Raw genomic sequence first — 20221 nt, forward strand, 5'->3', positions numbered from 1 at the left:
CATCAGTTTGGTCCCTGTAGGTGGGGTTTACACCCTACTGATAATGGTTTCTATAGTGAGCCAGATGCCAGGTCAAAACTGCTCAGTGACATCCAAAGTTAGGCCTCCATCATGAATCTGGGGGTCCGCCCATCTTGTCACATGTATACCCTTATTCCCTCCTCTTCCAATAGCATATGTTCCCCTAGATCACCCCCCTCCCATTACTGTATTACCTACAGCATAACCCTTTCCTGTGATGTATGTCTTCAGCTGTAATTAGGGGGCTTGCACATTCCCAGAGCAAAAAAAAGGATTGGTTAGCAATAAGTCTCTCTCTCTCTTTCTCTCTCTCTCTCTCTCTTTCTTCACATGGACCACCAAGCAGGGCTGAGGTGAGCACGCTGCCATGAAATGTGTCTGACTCCATTATTTCAATCTCTCATGCTCTCTATGATGTTACTATAATCTTTACTTATGATCGCTGTACAATTGTACCTACCGGACCCATGATGAAGTGTGAGGGGCTGGTTTCCCTGACATATGGCGCCTATCGCGTGACAGTAGGAAAAGAACGCTTTTAAGTTAATCCTGTGTAACAATTGTACGGCCTCATCAGACAGAGAGGGTGAATCGGGAAAATTTTTATTTTTTATTTTATTTTTTTGAGTGTGTTTTAAGTCTGAGTGAGATATGGGTCAGGCAAAGAGCAAGGATACAGAGTATGGTATCACACTTTGCCACCTCTTAAAGAAACAAAATGTAGCGGTAACAAATAAGAGAATGAAAGAGTTTCTTTAAGTGGTAAAAAAATGTAATCCTTCTTTTCCAGAGTCAAGAACCTTTGATATGGAGATCTGGGACAAGGTAGCTATTAATTTAAGAAAAGCCCACAGGGAAGACAAAGCATACTCATGGAGACATGGGCACTGTGAGTGCAGATTGAAACAGTGTTGGAGCCTCTGCAGGTTGAGAGCAAAGGAACAAGACCAGCAGAGTAGTGAGAAGATTGTAGGCAGAGCTGAGAGAACGAAGTCTGAATCAGAAAGAGATATCAGACTAGAAGCATCTGCTCCTCCACCACCAGATTATAGCATAGGGAATCCCAATACTATCAAGCAAGTCAGTGCTGGAGGGAGAAAAGAGATTAGATCCAAAGGGATGCAAATGGAGAGATTTAACATAGAAGGTGAGGCTCAGGAAGTGAGAAGCAAAGAGGCAAGGAGTAGGAAGGCACCTTTGCTCTCACAGGTGGAGAAGACTATAGCTCAAGAAGTAGACTTAGAAGTCAGAATGGCTTATCCCGTTAGAATTATAGACAGGGAGCCTGATGAACAGCACTCAGAAGGGAATCAAGAACGGCGATATACCGCCTTTCCCTTTAAGCTACTGAAAGATCTCAAACAAGCAGTATCTAGTTATGGTCCAGATTCACCATTTTTAATTAGTATGGTAAAATCTCCAACGAACATGGAATATTGGATCCCGGCCGACTGGAAAGTGTTGACGAAAGTGTGTCTTTCCCCTTCAGAATCTTTGCAATATCAAATGCTATGGAACAAAACAGCCCTTGCTCAAGCACACACGAATGCAAAAGAGGGCATAGATATAGGGGTTCATCAGCTGCTAGTAGATGAGAATTACATTACAATTGAGGCACAATTAAACTTTGATGAGCAGACTTTCACACAAGTACAAGAAGTCTACCTAAAGGCTTGGGAAAAAATAATGCCATCAGGAAGCAGATGGCCAAGTTACATAGCAGTGAAGCAAAGGAATGATGAGCCTTATATAGATTTTATATCCAGGTTGCAGGATGCTGTCCACAAGAATGTGGCGGACAAAGGGGCATTGGATAATCTTAATCTTACTTTAGTATTTGAGAACTCGAATACATCATATCAAGCTGCCGTACGCCCTTTCAAGGAACAGAGCACGCTGTTAGATTATATGTTCGATTATATCAGGCTATGCAGGGATGTGGGGACAGATGAGCACAGGGCCAACCTCATGGCTGCTGCTTTGGCAAGTGACACCAGACCTAAAGGGAGATGCTTTACATGTGGGGCAGAGGGACATTATCAGAAACTGCAGGCAGATATTACAAAAGAATAGGACAATTCACAGCAGAAAAGACCCAGGGAAAGAGTCCAAGGAAACTGGACTTTGTCCCTGCTGCAATAGAAGTAGACACTGAGCAGAGCATTGTCATTCAAAGTTTATCAATAGGGGACATTTACAAGGAAGTAACACTGTGTTAGACAGGGTTCTCTAGAGATAGAACCAAATTCCTGATAATATATTTATTTATAAAGATAATTAGATATATAACGAGAAATGAAATGTTAAATCATATACAGATAAATATACAATACAAGAAATAAACAGTTAAATTAGAAGCACTATAAATGGCTTAGTGCAACTCACGTCCGTGAGAGAAAGTTGAGAGACTAGCAGTCCTTCAAGTCTCTATCTGATGCCAGATCTTCCTCTATTTGTAGAGAGCTAGGTTATGTCAGCACAGCAGCCAATCACAAGGCAGGTCACCAATCGCCAGTCCCCAGCTCCAGAGAAGTCTTAAAGGGACCTCAGCTTATAGCAACACAGTCCACAGGCTAGGTGTCCCACAGGTTGTGTAGCCTTTAAATTGAGGCACAGAACAAGCAAGGCAGCTGCACACTGGTCTGATGATCACAGAGCGAGAGACAAGAAAGGCGAGGCTCACCAAGCCATCCATCTCTCCGCCCCTCAGTCAATCCTACCTGTGTTTATCAGCCAGGCTGGCACAATAAACTATCACAAACACCAAGCCAAAAAAACATAGAAGGGCATGCTTCAAGCCCCTTTGAACTGAGAGCAGGTAATAGTGGAAGGAGATTTATCCAAGCCCTGCCCAGCAGAGCTAGGAAGGCAAAGCCTCTTTGAATGGCAGCAATCACAGGCATGCCCCCAACTTCACAGCAGGAGACCAGACCTAACCAAACTTGCAAAAGCCCAGCCTCTGTCCTCTCTGAAGGAAGTTTAATCAACAAAGTAAAGGCTCAGAAGCCCGCACAACAGTCTGTTGATTCTAAAAAGCAGGAGTCTCTTATAGGAAGAGCAATACAGTTTTTATCAGAAAGATCTAACCTAAGTGTTCAAGGAATTCAAATTGATACTGGAGTTGATCACAATTGTGAGGAAAAGCCAAAAGCTGTGATTACATCAGGAATTATTAAGAGTGGTACTTGGGGTCCACTACCTAAAAGAACTATGGGATGTTTATTAGGAAAGTCCAACCTAAATTCTCAATGTGTTCAGATTGTAGCTGGAATTATTGATCAGGATTATGAAGGAGAAATTAAGGCGGTAATTAAATCTGATGCACTATGGTTTATAAAGAAGGAAGATCGTTTAAGCCAACTTTTGTTTCCCTGCATTCCTAAAGTAAAAATTTACACCTATCAGGAAAGAGTACTTAAGAAGTCTGACCACCATATATTAAATCATGGGGTCTTTTGGAATGCTGTTGTGGGGAAACAATAGCGCCCCCCGCATGGAATTAGAAATTGGAGGGAAAAGGGTTTTAAGCTCTGGATATGGGGTCATTTCCTTAAGGCATTCCACAGGGTCCCAGGCCCCTCCCATTAATCCAGCCCCTAAATCCATCTTGGAAGGAATGAGAAAAGTTAACCAGATCAGAATATTGCAAGATGGTAAAATCCTACATTGTAAGAAGCTTGATGGGCAATACTACTTAATTGAACCTGTAACCTTATTAGTAGACTTAGTTGCTGACACCCCAAAGGAGGGGCTATTTGTTTATGTTTTCACAGGCAAAGGAGATAGGTGAATTTCTTTTCAGCCAGCAAGGCCCAGAAGAAAGGAGGGAAGTTCATGCTGTGCTCCGAGAGTTGAGGGAACAACCAGACATCCTGATGAGGAAGGCAAAAATCTTAGTTTCACTCTGGGTTTTGAAACTCTACCTTTATGTGTGGGCACCAGCCCTGTTTGGCTGTTAACTCTCAGGCATGGAATAACTGGCTGGTCTTGAATGAAACCAGCTATGGCTTCTACATGATAATGGGTAAAGAAGCATTTGCAGAATATGAAAACTCCACTACTTGGGGAGAGAGAGGAGACATGGAAACCTGTAAAGTTATGAGTTACCGTCATGTCGTTGCTGACAGGCTCAAATGGCTCAAATGTCAGGGGCCACATGGAAAGGTGTTAAGAAATGATATTGCAACTATTACTGATTGGGGCCCCCATGGAAAAGTTTCTAACTAATTGCTCAGAGGAATCCAACATCACCTCATGTGATTATGTCAGTAATTGTGAGTGGCAAAAGACCCCTGATGGCATTGCCACTACCAGGTCAAAGGTGATGGCCTGACATGAAGGAGGCCTTGCACCTCCCCGCCCCAGGTTACTGAAGCCTGAGACAGGCCCTGAACAGTGGGACCAGTGGAAATTACCGCTTGCCACTAAGCCTTTAACAGGCTACACAGGAAACTTTACTGGCACCAGTCGGTCTGGTTATACTTATACTTCTCACAAGAATGAGACTCGATACACAGTCTCGTGTGTAAAGCTGCCTTGTGCTTGCTGTAGGAAACATCATCATAAATGAAACTGCGCGCAGTGCCACTTGCCATATTTGTAAATTGTTCACTTGCATTAACCATACTCTGCTGATAAACCTTTCAAATGACAGCATCCTCATCCTAAAGAGCAGGATGGGGATGTGGATCCCGGTGGAAATGAAGTACAGATGGGAGAGCAGTCCAGAATTGCCCTTCATGATGCAAGTGGTATCAGAGATACTGAAAAGACCATGCCGATACATGGGAATGTTAATCGCAGCTATAATTGGACTCATAGCTATTGCCACCACTGCTGCCGTTGCTGTGGGAGCACTACAAGAGTCCATCAAAACTGAATATTGTGTGCAAAAGTGGCAAATGGACTCATGTCAGCTCTAGGCCACTCAGGCAAAGGTGAACAATGAACTGGGGGCGGGGAGAGTGGTAGCGTTGCAGCAAACTGTCCAGTGGTTGAGAGAGTCAAATCATGGGCTTGCAACATCAATTAATGCTAAAATGTGACTGGAATGTAGCTGATTTGTGTATAACCCCTTATCCTTATAATAAGACATTGCATGATTGGGATTTGATTAGGAAACATTTGCAAGGGTTTAAGGGAAACATTTCATTAGATGTTGATCAACTTAACGAGGATATTTTCTATACATTCAAAGACAGACTTGAGGGATCTCCTGCCTCTGATATAATTAAGCAATTGGTGGATAACATGGAAGGATTGGATCTGTGAGCTTGGGTTCAAAGTATTTCTCATAGCCTGGGCTCCAGCCTAACAGTGCTGCTCATAATCATAATTTTTGTCCTGGTTATCATGTGTTGCTTCTATAGAAAGCTAAGGTGTTTGAAGGAAAATCATATGGCCCCTATGGCCCTTTTGAAATTCGTGCATAAAGCAAACACTGTGGGGAGCAGAGAACGGGAAGAGAGTGTTTAAGGACGAATCCTTTATTCTCTCACAAAGAAGCCTAGCAGGCTGAGTTTCTAGATGTGGAGGGGGACCTTTACCCTTGCAAGTTGTAGGTTAAGTCCTAATCACATTCTCATGATACATGATATTGTTCCCCACTTTACCCTCGTACATGGTGCTGATTTGAGGTTGTCTCGTACAAGCACATAGCTGATTGTTGTGTGGCCGGCAGCTTGAACTATAGAAGCAGATACTCCTATTGGCTCTTTCTTCCTGTCAGCCCCTCTCATACCTTCCTCCAAGAGCAGATGGGCATAGGGGGAATTTATTCCCTATATCTAAATTCAAAACGTTTACCATAAGCCTGAATTTTTGTCTATATTAATTTGGTCATTAACTTTTGCCTCAACAGCTTTCAATGTATAGAAAATAACCATGTTGCCCATGTGACTCTTTTGAATTTTATATATAAAACAAAAGGGGGAATTGTGGGAAACAGAAAGATTTCTCCTAAGTCATCTCCCCCAAATATATGTCAGACTTAGGACAGTGCTTCCAGCTAATGGTAAATGATTGTCAAGTCACCTCCCTGAAGGCAGTCAGTTGCCAGACTACTGTCTGGTCCCACCACAAGTAGGGCCCACTCCCTGCTGTTAGGGGCAATGGGCTGCTTCTCCCTAAAGGCTTACAGTCATCAGTTTGGTCCCTGTAGGTGGGGTTTACACCCTACTGATAATGGTTTCTATAGTGAGCCAGATGCCAGGTCAAAACTGCTCAGTGACATCCAAAGTTAGGCCTCCATCATGAATCTGGGGGTCCGCCCATCTTGTCACATGTATACCCTTATTCCCTCCTCTTCCAATAGCATATGTTCCCCTAGATCACCCCCCTCCCATTACTGTATTACCTATAGCATAACCCTTTCCTGTGATGTATGTCTTCAGCTGTAATTAGGGGGCTTGCATGTCCCCAGAGGGAAAAAAACGCATTGGTTAGCAATAAATCTCTCTCTCTCTCTCTCTCTCCACGTGGACCACCAAGTGAGGCTGAGGTGAGCCCTGCTGCCATGAAATGTGTCTGACTCCACTATTTCAATCTCTCTTCTATCTCTCATGCTCTCTATGATGTTACTATAATCTTTACTTATGATCGCTGTACAATTGCGCTTACCGGACCCGTGATGATGTGTTAGGGGCTGTTCTACCCTGACAGACAACTGAGCCATTCTTTATAGAAACTGATCTCTAAGAGAAGAGCCCCTCGAGAGACGTATGGGGAGGCCCTCCGACAAGCGCTCAGTGGGCTCTCTGCAGTGAAGCTCACTGTCCACAGACCAGGCCGCTCCCATACCCCAGCAGCATTTCTCTGCCTCAGTCACAAGCAGACATTGGAGGAAGGCCTAACTTAAGAACAAAGAGGCCACTGCTGTCAATAAATTGTATATAAATAAAGACCTCATGAGATTTGGTTCTCTGGGTTGGAGGTTTAGGGTCATGGTTTCATGGAATATCCCAGTTAATTAGTCTGTTCGTGTGCTTTGTGGGCTACAGTTTTACCTCTTAGCTCATTATGTAGTGGCTAGTGTGTTAAAAGCTTACAAGGACCATGGCAACACAACAATTGGTCTCTATATACCTGGAGTGGCAGAGGAAGGAGAGTCAGGAATAGAAGGACACGGAACGTGTGGCTTATCGCCTCTGTGAACAACAGCCTCCTTTGTCACGAGACCAGAAGAACCAAAGATTCCATAGAAGAACGCGGATCAAAGGCCAGGAGGGAAAATAGAACAGAGTTTAAAGTTCTCATGGACTCTAGATAACTCAGAAAGGAACACTAGAAGGTGGATGAACTCCTGAAACTATCACTCTGAGACAGTCTTTAAACCTTAAACCAAAACAATTCCCTGGGGTCTTCCTAAAAACCAAAAAATAGTTTAGGTTAACTAGTTAAAAGGTCTGCCTTGAGCATCTCACCTTCCCTGCAACAGCGGTTGTCGGTGCCTCTCCTTTCTGCTCTGGTCTCCTTAGGGACATGCTGGCCCACCTCTGGAGCGGCCAGCTCTTGCATTCCTTTGCCTGCGTGTGTTTTGTGGCTGCTAGAGGCTGCTCTGCCTGAGTGAGACAGACACACATTCTGGGAATTGATGCTGGCTGAACTTAGTCCTCAATTACTGTCTGATAACGTTATTGTGTAGCTTAGGGATCAGCAAACTACAGGCCCAGAGTCAAATTCAGCTCCTGGCCTGTTTTTACACGGTCAGTGAGCTAGGAATGTTTTAAATATTCTTAGGGTCAAAACAAAACCAAACATAAGAAATAGGAAGAGCACATGGCCTTGTGCATGTCGTAGGCAAGGCAAAGCCCCCAAGCAAGGAGGTGCTCCTCTTCTGCACAGCACGGAAGTCTTCGAACACTCGCCCCAGAGACTTCTGTTCATTTGCTTGCTTAGTATGAGAAACTTTTTTAAATGAGAAACTTGTGGAGAGGGGACATGCTCTTTTAATTTCTGCTTACCCAATGCCAGCTACAGGGAAGATTTTCAAGAAACAAGTGTTAATTTAGAGACCCGTGATGTTCTTCTCCATAGGGTTGGTTGGCTTAACGAGTACGCAACCTGAGTGACTGTGCTGGGGGATTAATGTTCCGCAACCACTGTCTTGAGATTCTTAATAAAATTATCTTTAAGTGCATACTTTGTATGGAGGCCCAATAGAATGATGGGGCATGAGTTGGGGGCTCTAGAAGCAAAGGTGCATGTGTGGTCCCTCCTTCCGGGGCAGTCCTGAGCCACCAGTTCGAGTGGCCCCTGACCCTCCAGGCCCTGCCTGACCTTCCCCACCCTACCCAGGTTACCCGTCTGAAACCCCCCAACCCACACTGACAGTCTCACAGACTGTATGGTGGGCATCTTACTAGGGACAACCATTGTGCCCACTCCTATGCAAAACCAAAAAACCAAACACACTGCCATCAAGCCAATTTTGACTCAAAGAGACCTTATTGTATTACTTTTAATGATAATTTCCCCTGCTCTTTGAACAAGCAGCTCCGCATTTTCATTTTGCACTCAGGCCAGAAAATTATTTCATGGGTCCTTGTTCTACTATATCTCACATGCTCCCTGTCTGGTCATCTCGGAGGGAGATACAGAGAAAGCAATCACAGAAATAGCCCCGCCCAGGAGACATCAGGGATGAGAGCTGCCGGTCTCATTTCCTTACAGGGTGAAACCACACTCTAGTGCAGGCCTTCCAGAGCTGCTCAGGGGCTGGTTTTTGAGGCAGGGTCACTGACGCATAGGAGGCGGCTATGTGGAAGCAGGTAGGTCAAAGCTGTGAGCAGCTGCAGGGAGCTGACTGCTGGGGCCTCTGGATCCCAGGCTTTGGGGCAGGGGGCAGAGGGCAGAGTTCTCTGCTAGCTGACCTGGTGCTCCAGAGCACAGACACAGGCAGGGCTTCCGTTTCTCACTTTCTTTCCTCTTCCACTAAAGGGAACATACTAAAGTGACCACAGGCACAAACTGCACAAACCTGTCCTACCACCCCGCACACGCGTTCCCTAAAGGACTGTGGTGCTCACCAAGAGACTGGAGAAGTTGGCACACGGGGAGAGGGAGAAGTGGACAGAACACACAACTGAGATATTCTACCTACACCAGAAAGTTCTACTTTCCTCCTGAGCAGAGGGGCACGAAAGGGGCCAAGTGTGTCCCCAAACACCCAGCAGAATGGCCTCACTGTGATTGCAGTCTCTGGGACAGAACTGACTTTCTCTTGCCTTGGTGGTACTGTGGGGTAAGCTTCAGGACTGCTAACCACAGGTCAGTGGTTCAAACCCACCAACTGCTCTGTAGGAGACAGATGAGGCAATCTGCTCCATAAAGATTTAGAACCGTGTTTCCCAAATGGGCGATACTGTCCCCAGGGGAGGAGCCACACTGGATTGATTGAAGGGGGCTATAAAAACAGATACTTCCATTTTATCCTGAATTATGGGCTACAGTGCAAATTTTGTTAACATTTTTAATTGTCATGGGGGACACTGGGTACTTTTTTTGCCTCCTGAACAGGGGTGGTAGGCCAAATAAGTTTGGTAACTGATGATTTAGAGCCTCAGAAGCCCTATCCAGGTCGCTGTCATTGGCATGGACTCCATGGTGGTGGATCTAGCCTTGAGCAGCACTTGGGCTCCGAGGTGACACGGCGGTCCTGTGACCTGCGCACAGGCTAGCTAACCAGCCTGGACCCAGGCGCTCTTCCTGGGCTCTGTGGTACATCCAGCAGAGGCCTTGCCTCGCTGGACACTGCTGGGCTACAGCTTAGGGCTGGCTGCCCAACCTTGTCAATGTACACAGACTCCTCCTGCCACGGTGCTGATTTGCGACAAGTTTCATCAGATTTTCCCCCAGGAGAGAGATAGCGGCAAGGCTGGGCTCTGAGGCCATCTGCAGCAGGGCCCTTGGCCCTCAGGCACACGCCTGCAACCTCAACAACAGTTCACAGAGGAGACCACACCTCCCCAGTGCTGTCCAGGAGAATCAGACTCAGGATGGAGACAGCTACTTCCCACACTGCCATGCTCTCATTCACCTTCCTCCTCCTTTGAAGAAAAAATGTTGTTGAGAAGCTACACAGCAACACACACACCACGTGAACAGTTACTACATGGACAGCTCAGTGCAATCATTCTCATCCTCCTGAACCTTGGAGCTACTGTTGTCACTTGACCCAAGACCAGGATGCTCAAGGCAGACCTTAACGTACTAGTGAAGCAAAACAAAGTACAGTTTGGTTTTAAGATGACTTCAAGGGACATTTTTGGTTTAAGCTTTGAAAATAATCTCAGGGCACTATTTTCAGGGGTTCATTCATCCTCCATGGGTCCAGAAAATCTGGAATCTATGAGAATTTAAAACTAATTTCTGCATTTCTCCCCCTTTATCAGGCTTCTTTTATGTCACTATGGGTCAAAATGTTCGGTCACAGTAGCAGGCAACCACTCATGGCAGAGGAGGCAGTGAGCTGTTCATGTTCATGGTCCATTTCCTCCTCCCCTCCCACTTGCTCTGTTGTGCTCCAGAAGGATAGAGATCAGTTACTGTGATCTGGATGGCCATTTGCAAGCTTTTAAGGCCTCCGGCAGTATGCAATGAAGGTGAAGGGAGAAGCATTACATATATTATTAGGACAATTAACTGGAATGCCCAAGGAAATCTGTCCTCATTTTTGAGCGTGATAGGGGAGAGAATTGTGGGTGGGGTGGGGGGGTGGCATAAAGTATTCCTACAGCTCAGGTGGTTGCTCTATCCACATGTGCAGTGATCATTCCAGAAACAATAAAGGAACCTCAATTTCTAATAAAACTGCTGCCAAAAAAAACCCCCAAAACCAAAACCTGCTACAGGCCCTTTGTGTTCTGCAAGACACTTGCAGAGATGGTGCAGAGGAAGTTGCTCTGGGCAAAAAGGCTTCCCAGAGGTGCCCTGGGTTCTCTGATACCATCATACCAACTTGGGAGGCGAGGCCAAAAGAGGGCTTCTGACCTCGGGGGAAATTCCCCAGCACAATCAGATTTTAAGAGACAATTTTTAAATTCCTTTAAGATCACTTGACAAAGATGGTGGTTTAGAGAGATAAGTACACAGAACAAAGAAACATCATCACACAGCCAGATCTTGCCTCCTCAAAGAAAAACAAGGTGACAAGCAAGAGAGGAGAGCCCAGTATCGTGGGAGGAGATCAGCAGTGGTGGGCAGACAGCGCTGAGGTGCTGCTCGGTCTTTGGGGGAGTGGAGAGGGAGTGACCATTGCTGGGCACAGCAAGGGGTGAAGAAAAGGCTGCCTAGTCTTCCTGCACAGCTTGGTTTCCATGTCTTCTTCCAAGAAGCCTTCCTAAAATCTCCCTTCTCACCAAGGTGAGGTCCCATCTGCTCTGCATGTATCCAATGACATCATAAGTGTCAGGGAGAAGAGGGGGTTAGCAGGGCAGGAGAGACAGGAGACTGAGCTGGTGAAAACACTTCAAGGACACTATGAGAGGTCAGATCCGCCCCCCCCCCCCCCACCACTTCCGTGGCCTTCAGGCCCAGGTGCAGAAGACTAACCATTACAGATAACTTTGAACACTGTTGCTTAGCTCCAGACAACCAAGTTGCAGTGGAAAATTCCCCAGCTACTCCCTCCCCCAAGACCCAGGCTGTAAAACTCTCCATCTCTCACCTGGACAGTGTGACTTTGCTGGGCCCCAACTGGGGGCCCATGAACCTCATCCGGGAGCTCAGGATGCTCCCGTCCCTTTCTCTGCTCTCCCTTCCCTCCCGGAGCTCTGAAATAAACCCTTGAAACTGTTTTTTACCTTTGCTTTCTTTCTCTCCGTCGCCAAACCAACCTCACAATAAGCATCATAAAGCTGTGTCACCCTTCTGACATAGTGACCGGCTCATGTTAGAGCCCCCTTCATGAAGACCCACATCTGTGCTTGCTCTTCCGCAGTTGCTACTGCAGAGACCCACCTGGCTCAAAGAGCCTCTCTTGTTCTGTCTAGGCCGAGCTTGTTCAGCTGCCTGCTCCCCCACAGCTATGACCCTTCTCCCTCACGCCTGTTATCCAAGAGTAAACACCTTGTAAGTCAGCACCAAGTGCATTCTTCTAAGAACTTGCTATCACCCGAGGTGAAGAGGAGAAAGCATCAATTGTTTGTCACACGGACCTGTCATTTCCAGCACTTACTATTTTACTAGCTCTCCACACTGATTTCATCATCTCTAAGAGGACAAGGGAATAGCAGCCTTCCCCAAGGATGTGAGGAAACCCAATGAGCCTTGTGTGAAAGCGCCTGAGGAACGGCCCAGCTGCAGATCCCTTCCTTCCCGCCAGGGGCCCTGGTGACTCCAGGCCAAACAGCTGCCAACATGAGCTGCTCTGTGGGAGAAAGATGCAGCAGTCTCCCAACAGCCTTGGGAACCCTATGGGGCAGTCCCACTCTGGCCTGACCACGCCGTTTTAGGCCAGAATCGACTAGAAAGCAGTGGACTTTTCTCAGGACTGGTGAGTGCACCGGGCTGTTCAGCAGGTTCTGTCTTGCTTGGCGGCACCTGGCTGTCCTGCTTATTCAATGATCGTTACCACGTCTACCTCTTCCCCAACCTTTCATCTTATTCTATGCCCCCCATGCGTGGATGGAATGCTCCCACCCTGAGGCTTTAGCCACCGCACTGAGTTTTCATACCAGAGGCCCCTGCGTCATAAACACACACAAGGACAGTCTATTTTGAAACACTGTGTGATGGCAAATTTCTCCTTCAAAATTAAGACCTAACTGCACCCAAGAACGCAGTACATAAGCCCTGTGACCCCTGCCTAGGTCACTGCCTGGTCCAAAGGACAAAGACAATCCTTCCCCTCTCGAGCCAAGAACTGTCTTTATGAATGCAAACTCACAACCACGCTCTCTTGCCAACGGAAGCCTTCCCACACCGAAGACAGGTTTAATCAATGTGTCAATTCATCCCACACAAGGGGACCTAATCAAAATGTCTATGGGACAATGGAATTAAAGGGTCATGAAGTCCTCCCAGGAACTTTTTGAAGACTTCTCATCCTTGCTTACTGTCTTTCCATGTGGCAAAGCCAGTATGAAGATGCATTTAGCCCTCAACAAGTGATCGCACCCAAAGTGAGCACCACCGCCACCTGAACGCAGAATCGTTTCTTCAGCTGAGAGGAGGGTGGAAAGAGCTTCAGTAGTTTTCAAGGAAAACATGGGCCGGTGGTTTTCAGTGTGTGGTCAGTCTCCAGGACATGCAAATTCTGGACGCCAGCTGAGTTCTTGGAATGCCTCCCACCCCTGGGACTTTAGCCGCCACTTAAGTTTTCGCGGACAGTCTGTTTTGAAACACTGCAGGACAGCAATTTTTTTCTTTCGAGAACAAGATCCAACTGTATATAGCCAAGAGCCCACTCACATGCTCAATTATCCCTGCCCAGGATCGGAAACCCTAGGGCAGGGCCCAGCAATCTGCATTTTGCATGCCCTCCTCCTGGTGATTCCGATTTGAGTTAAAGTTTAAGAAATACTGCCTTAGTACACAAGGAGCACTGAACTGCTCATCACAAGGTCAGTGATTCGAACCCACCAGCTGCTCCTTGGGAGAAAGATGAGGCAGTCTACTCTCATAAAGATAGACTATATGGAATTTTATTCATTTAGATACCAATTTTAGTATTAATTTAACAGCTACTATGTTGTTGATTTATATACTTTTAATTATTTTATTGGAGGCTCTTACAGCTCTGATAACATTCCTTACATCAATTATATTAAGCATATTTGTACATGTTGCCATCATCGTTTCCAGAACATTTTCTACTTGAGCCCTTGGTATAAGCTCCTCCTTTATCCCCACCCCCCTGCCCTCATGAATCCTTGATCTATTACCGATTGTTATTATTTTGTATCTTACACTGTCCATTGTACGATACCCACATTTCTGTTACTCGTCCCCTCATAAAGATCTACAGTCACAGGAACCCTAGGAAGTTGGGTGACCAGGAGCCACAGTCGCCTCGATGGCAGTGAGGAGGAGCCTCGGCAGCTAGGCAGTTCTAGAAGCGCGATTTTGAAATCACCTCACCTCACTGCCATCAAGTCAACGCCAACTCACAGTGACCCGCTGAGACACGGTAGAGCTAATGCTGTAGGGGAATAGAAAGTCTTTCTCCTGAGAAGCAGCTGGTGGTTTCGAACTGCTGACTATACCATCAGGACAATAACTTAGAGGGCAAAATCTACAGCTGAGCTTTCAGAGCACCTGTTACTAACTCATCACTTACAGCTAGTGGTGTAACTAAGGGGCAGTGTCACCCCACCCCCACCCTCCACTGAGTGACCCCGATACCAGAATCTTTAATCACGTTCATCATCCATTCTGAACACATAATTACATGAGCTCAAGCTTTAACTTGTTTAAATGTAGTATTTCTAAGGTTACGTGAATACTAACAACAAAGTTGTTTTCATAAAATTATATAAATGAATTACAATATCAGTTACAATATTATAATTAGTTACAAGGTGAGTACCTGAGCAGTGTTTATTTTTCACCTTTTCCTTTACTGTGCCTTCATTCTCACACAAGTGATTGATACAGGCTCACAAATACCAATCACCACCATATTGGAGCTAAAACACCAGGAAATTTTCTAAAATCAGCAACTATGAAGACACTGGCAGCAAGGGCCACAGCAGCATGTGTGTAGCAGGCTGATGAAACCAGTGTCTCGAAGCGTCATCCTATCTATGTAATGATGACAGCTGACCAGCGCGAGTTAGAAGATTCAAAAAGTAAACGGGCAGACCTATAGCCTTGGCTTACAGGTATATTAATCCAAGGAGGCTGGGCTGACAAAAACAGTTTCTGTGGTTGTGATTAACTACAGGGTCATGTTTATAAAAAAAACAGTCAACTTCTGCTGAGACACTGCACAGAAATCTTACAGAATCTACTGCACAGTCACTTTAGTGTCACCCCCTCTGACAGTGTCACCCAGTGGCCCTATAGCCCACACTTGTCCTGGTGGCAGGGGTGTACTTACAAGTGTCCTTCCTTACACAACATCATTTTGCAAGGCTTATCACCAGTACAGATCCAGTGAGTCACAGTGAGGGGAGTCAGAGAGCCGGAAGTGCCACAGGTCCAGGAGCTGGCACCAGAACCATGTTTCACCACTTTTGACTTGTACAGACCTGGCAAGTGTCTGAGCTGCCACCCCACTTTGGTAAGATGGAAATATAACCGGACCACTTCCCCAGGGTGTTGTGCAGACTGATGAGACATTTAGTCATATACCTGAAGCTTCTACCCACTCTCAATGAATGATGCTCACCTAATCAGGAGAGAACTTAGAAGCATTAAAAACTGAGCAGCCCCAAGCACCCAGCACACTTCTGAAAACATCTACATGTGTTCGAAGAGGAAGCTGGAGACTGAAATTCTTTCTAGAGAAAAGAATCACAAATGGTTCTTTCCATGGCCGCCAGCATTCAGAGGCCAGAGCCCACCAGACACCATCTTAATCAAGCCCCTCCCTCTTACCGTGTCTCTTTCCTGGCAGCCAGTCTACAGGCTTCTAAACTGCCCTGTGACAAAGACAAGAATGAAGGGCGGCTGGAGCTGTCTCACAAAGACCCTCGTGGTACCGCGATTAAGGGCGTGGTCGCTGAGGGTCAGCGGGTTGAACCCCCATGAGAGAAAGATGTGGCAGTCTGCTCCCACAAAAGTTCCAGGCTCGTCAACCCTGGGCAGTAGTTCTGCTCTGTCCTGTGAGGTGTCACCAGTCAGATAACTCGATAGCAATGGTTAGAGCTCTCACGTCTGAGAAACCACAGAAGTCAGCGAGAGGCTCCACATGAACACCAAAGGTTGCCTAGAGAGCAGTAGAGCAAATCTTATGTTCAATAGGCTTTGCCTTGTGACACTAAAAGGCGCCTGCTCTTAACCAGGTATTAAGCAGGTGCAAGCCCTTATGGGGCAGTGCGTTACGCACTGGCTGCTAATCACAAGTTCAGATGTTCAAGCCTACCATCGTTCCAAGAAAGAAAGATGAAGCTTTCTACTCCCATAAAGATTTAGAGCCTCGGAAATCCACAGAGGTAGTACCACTCTATCCTATAGGGTTGATACTAGTCTGCACGGACCCGATGGCAGTGAGGGTGGCCTGAAGGGCAGTGAGGTCATGTTGGTGGTGGAACAAGCAGGTTGAGGGCAGTTAGACCGGTTGCTCAACTTGAAGAAGGTAGTCAAGGCTATTGAACAGCACCTGTAGAAATCATTGAGATGGCATATATTTTCTTATGCATAGTTCCACCACAATAAAATAAAAACCAAAATAATTAAAGCAAAGACATCTCGATAAATATTTTTAAAAGAAAGCTGTTATGAAAAAAAAAAAAAAAGAAAGCTGTTATGGGTGAGAACAGAAATGAAAAGATCACACACATCTTTCTGTGATCTCACAGCTCCTCAGAGAAGCGAGACATCATTTTGGAGTAGAGTAGCAGTGATATCACCAAATGTGGCAGGGAACTAAGTCAGGATCCACCTGGCTGTTTTTAGTTTACTGGCTGACCACCAGGACTAGAGCCCCCCCATTCAGCAGGCCCAATGTGCCTGAAGTGCCGTGGTTGTGGGCTCCATAGCAGTCGGGGTGAGGAAACAACCCACAAACATACCAGCACGCTACGATGCACAGCCCCGTGAAGAGGATGATGGGGATGGGGTAGGACGCGCAGAGCAGCCCATGGTTGTAGAAAGCCCGAGATATCTTCTCACGCAACTTTTCAGTCAGGGTCATCCTCAGCTGAAGTCACCTTGCAGCCATCCCGGAAAGTGACCATGGATCAGCCTGGCACACCCTGGACGGCACTGTTGGTGGACACCATCTGGCGGAGAGAGAAATCAGCCCATTAAGACACAGCACCTGCCCCTACAGCCTAGGGTTGTTATTATGGGAGGCAACAATTGTGTGCAAGGTCTAGAAACATCAAAACACACATGCGCACACACAATCTTAGTCACTTGCCAATTAGTGACTCTATTAGCAGCTTTCTCATCAGTTGAAGGAGGGGATTCAAAGAACTGCCCCATCTAGCTCTGGTCATAAACCCTCAACCCTCTTCTCTGCTAGGTGTTTCCAAAAGGCCACTCCCTAGAGAGGATGAATTCCTAGCATGAGGCGCAGAAGAGCACACTTGTGCTTAATAGACATCACCTTCAACTACTTGCTCCCATGGCCTTCTGAACCTACCCACCCTTGCGGTAAATCCTTGGGGAAGATTTCTACACAGGGCTGACTAGGAAAAGGGCAACCGAAACTGGTGAAGAATGCTCAGTGCTGTCAGCCTTCAACACAAAGATCGCAACCAATTAGGCCCTCAGCATGAAGGCCATAAAACCCACTGTGATGTAGTGGGCTTCAGGTTGGGCTGTTATCAAAAGTTCAGTAGTTGAAATCCACCAGCTGCTCCACAGGAAGAAGATGAGAGAGCCTGCTTCCCTAAGGGTTACAGCCTTGGAAATCCCATGGGACAGTCCCACTCTGTCCGACAGTCACTACCAATCACAATCAAGTCTGCACCCATGGTTTGGCTTTCTGTACACAAAACTTACTCTGGCAGCCACAGGAGGTCTATGTCCCCCATCTTCTCCTGCCTACCCAGCAGCTGTCCCCTTCTTTGATTAACAGTCACCCAGAGTAGCTTGGGGGAACCGCCTCACCCCACAAGGTGTGTTCTTAAAGGATTCAAGCCACTAGGTTGGGCCTCTTGACCTGACTTTGACTTCAGAGCAGAAAGAGGCAAGCGGTGCTTATTCATCCCCACAGAGGTTCCCGTTCCCAGGATCCCCAGGCTGCTCTGGCCCAAGCCCTTCCTGAAGACTGGCTCGTCAGCTGTTCTTTCCAGTCCACGAACACCCTGTACCATTCCAATAAATCCCATTGGCTTATGTTGGAATGAATGTCTATTGTTCACAAACAAGGAACATTAAACTAGTAGTCAGAACTGAGAACCCCAGTGTAAAGCTTGGGAGGTCTAAACTTCTCTTCCTTTCTGAGCTCTGCTCGCCAGTGAAGGCCAAGTTCAGCTCCACTTCTCCTACTCCATGGTGCTGTTTTCTTTGGCCTGGCTAGCTAGAACCTGCCCAGATATATGTCTTGGCTCGACTAGGTTCACTGATGAAAACTTGGACTAATGAGATGACTCTTCAGAAGTGAGAAGCAAAAGGAATCATAACCCATTCGCAAGCCAGAAAGGAGAAGCTATCTATCAGTCTATCACTCCTCCCACTTGGCGAGGAGCACGGCCTTAAATGTGTGTGCCACTTCCCAATCTAGGAATCTTTTTATTTAAAAAAAAATCATTTTATTGGGGGCTCATACAACTTTTATCACAATCCATACATCAATCCATTGTGTAAAGCACATTTGTACATTTGTTGCCATCATTTTCTAAACATTTTCTTTCTACTTGAACCTTTGGTATCAGCTTCTCATTTTTTGCCCTCCCTCCCCTTCCTCCCTCCCTCATGAACCCTTGGTAATTTAAAAAATAATTGTTTTTTTGTCATGTCTTACACTGACCGATGTCTCCCTTCACCCCCTTTTCTGTTATCCATCCCCTGGGGAGGGGGTTATGGGTAGATCATTGTGATTGGTTCCCTCTATCTCCCCCCACCTTACCCTTAACCCTTACCGTCCTGGTATGGCTACTCTCAATATTGGTCCTGAGGGGTTTATCTGTCCTAGACTCCCTGTGTTTCCAGCTCTTATCTGTACCCATGTACATGCTTTGGTCTAGCCAGATTTGTAAGGTAGAATTGGGGTAAAAAATAAAAAAAAATTGGGGTCATGATAGTGGGGGGAAGAAGCATTAAAGAACTACAGGAAAGTTGTATGTTTCATTGGTGCTATACTGCACCCTGATCTGCTCATCTCCTACCCACGACCCTTCTATAAGGGGATGTCCAGTTGCCTACAGATGGGCATTGGGTCCCCACTTCACACTCCCCGTCATTCACAAAATGATTGTTCTTTGATGCCTGATACCTGATCCTTTTGACACCTCGTGATCACACAGGCTGGTGTGCTTCTTCCATGTGGGCTTTGTTGCTTCTCAGCTAGATGGCTGCTTGTCTATCTTCAAGCCTTTAAGACCCCAGATGCTATATCTTTTGATAGCTGGGCACCATCAGCTTTCTTCACCACATTTGCTTATGCACCCACTCTGTCTTCAGCAATCGTGTTGGGAAGGTGAGCATCATGGAATGCCAGTTTAATAGAACAAAGTGTTCTTGCATTGAGGGAGTACTTGATTGGAGGCCCAACATACATCTGCTACTTTAATTCTAAACCTACAAATATATGTACATAGATCTATTTCCCCATCATCACATATAAAAGTATTTACATATGTACATGCCTGTAGTTAGACCTCTATAGATGCCCTTTGCCTCCTAATTCTTTCCTCTATTTTCTTTAACTTTTCTCTTGTCCCACTATCAGGTTTGGCCTGGGTTTCAGTAATTCCTCTCGGTTACATTGCCCTTGTTCAAGCCCTACCAGGCCTCCTGCACCCTCCTCGCCATCAATTTTAGATTACTTGTTGTTCCCAGGGATCTTCTAAGGAAATACAAAAAATTTCCTATAGGTCCATTGAACAGGCACTGGACAGACACACAGGTGACAGTTGCTGGTCCAAGGAGCAGAGGTGCTCCCAACAGCGCCACCATCCATGGGCTGTGCCTCATCATAGCAGGTTGCAGGGTACCGCAGTAGGGGACTAGTGACAGCACTCATCATCCAGCACCAAATCAAGCCCTCTCAGGAAATAACGTTTCTGCTCCTAAGCCCCCCATCCAGGTCTTGTCCCCAAGGGATAAGAAACAGAAATGAGATGCACACCTTGCTGAGACAAGGTTAAGATAGCCCCTGAATGTCCAAGGCCATACGCCAGCTGGGACTTTTCCAACCTCTTCCTCAGACAAATTTCACATTTCTCCCTTGAAATGCTGCCCAAAATCAGACACACCAGGAAATTCTGACCTACCAATTCCCTTCTGCACACAAATCCACCAGAGGGGAGAGGCACGGGTCCTATCTTTCCCCCGGCTCCTACACTGCAACTATTAATACAAGACAAAAGCCATCTAATTCACTTCCATTTCCCAGCAAATGCAAATCTTTCTGAACAACTTTAGT

At 46.3% G+C, this 20221-nt stretch overlaps 1 protein-coding gene across 3 annotated transcripts in view; it reads right to left on the reverse strand.

Annotated features, from left to right (window-relative positions):
- LOC101641616 (SREBF chaperone) overlaps positions 1-16907 on the reverse strand; it is a 36976-nt gene extending 20069 nt beyond the window's left edge. For all 3 annotated transcript variants that reach the window (XM_045297504.1, XM_030887598.2, XM_004703988.3), the window contains exon 1: positions 16698-16907. In XM_045297504.1, the coding sequence (XP_045153439.1) occupies positions 16698-16819 (122 nt within the window). In that variant the 5' untranslated portion in view covers positions 16820-16907. The remainder of the gene's footprint in view (positions 1-16697) is intronic.
- Positions 16908-20221: the final 3314 nt, after the last annotated feature.

Source organism: Echinops telfairi, unplaced genomic scaffold (assembly GCF_000313985.2).
Source record: "Echinops telfairi isolate 266 unplaced genomic scaffold, ASM31398v2 ScPeMD7_7420;HRSCAF=8458, whole genome shotgun sequence".
Classification (NCBI taxonomy): Eukaryota; Metazoa; Chordata; class Mammalia; order Afrosoricida; family Tenrecidae; genus Echinops; species Echinops telfairi.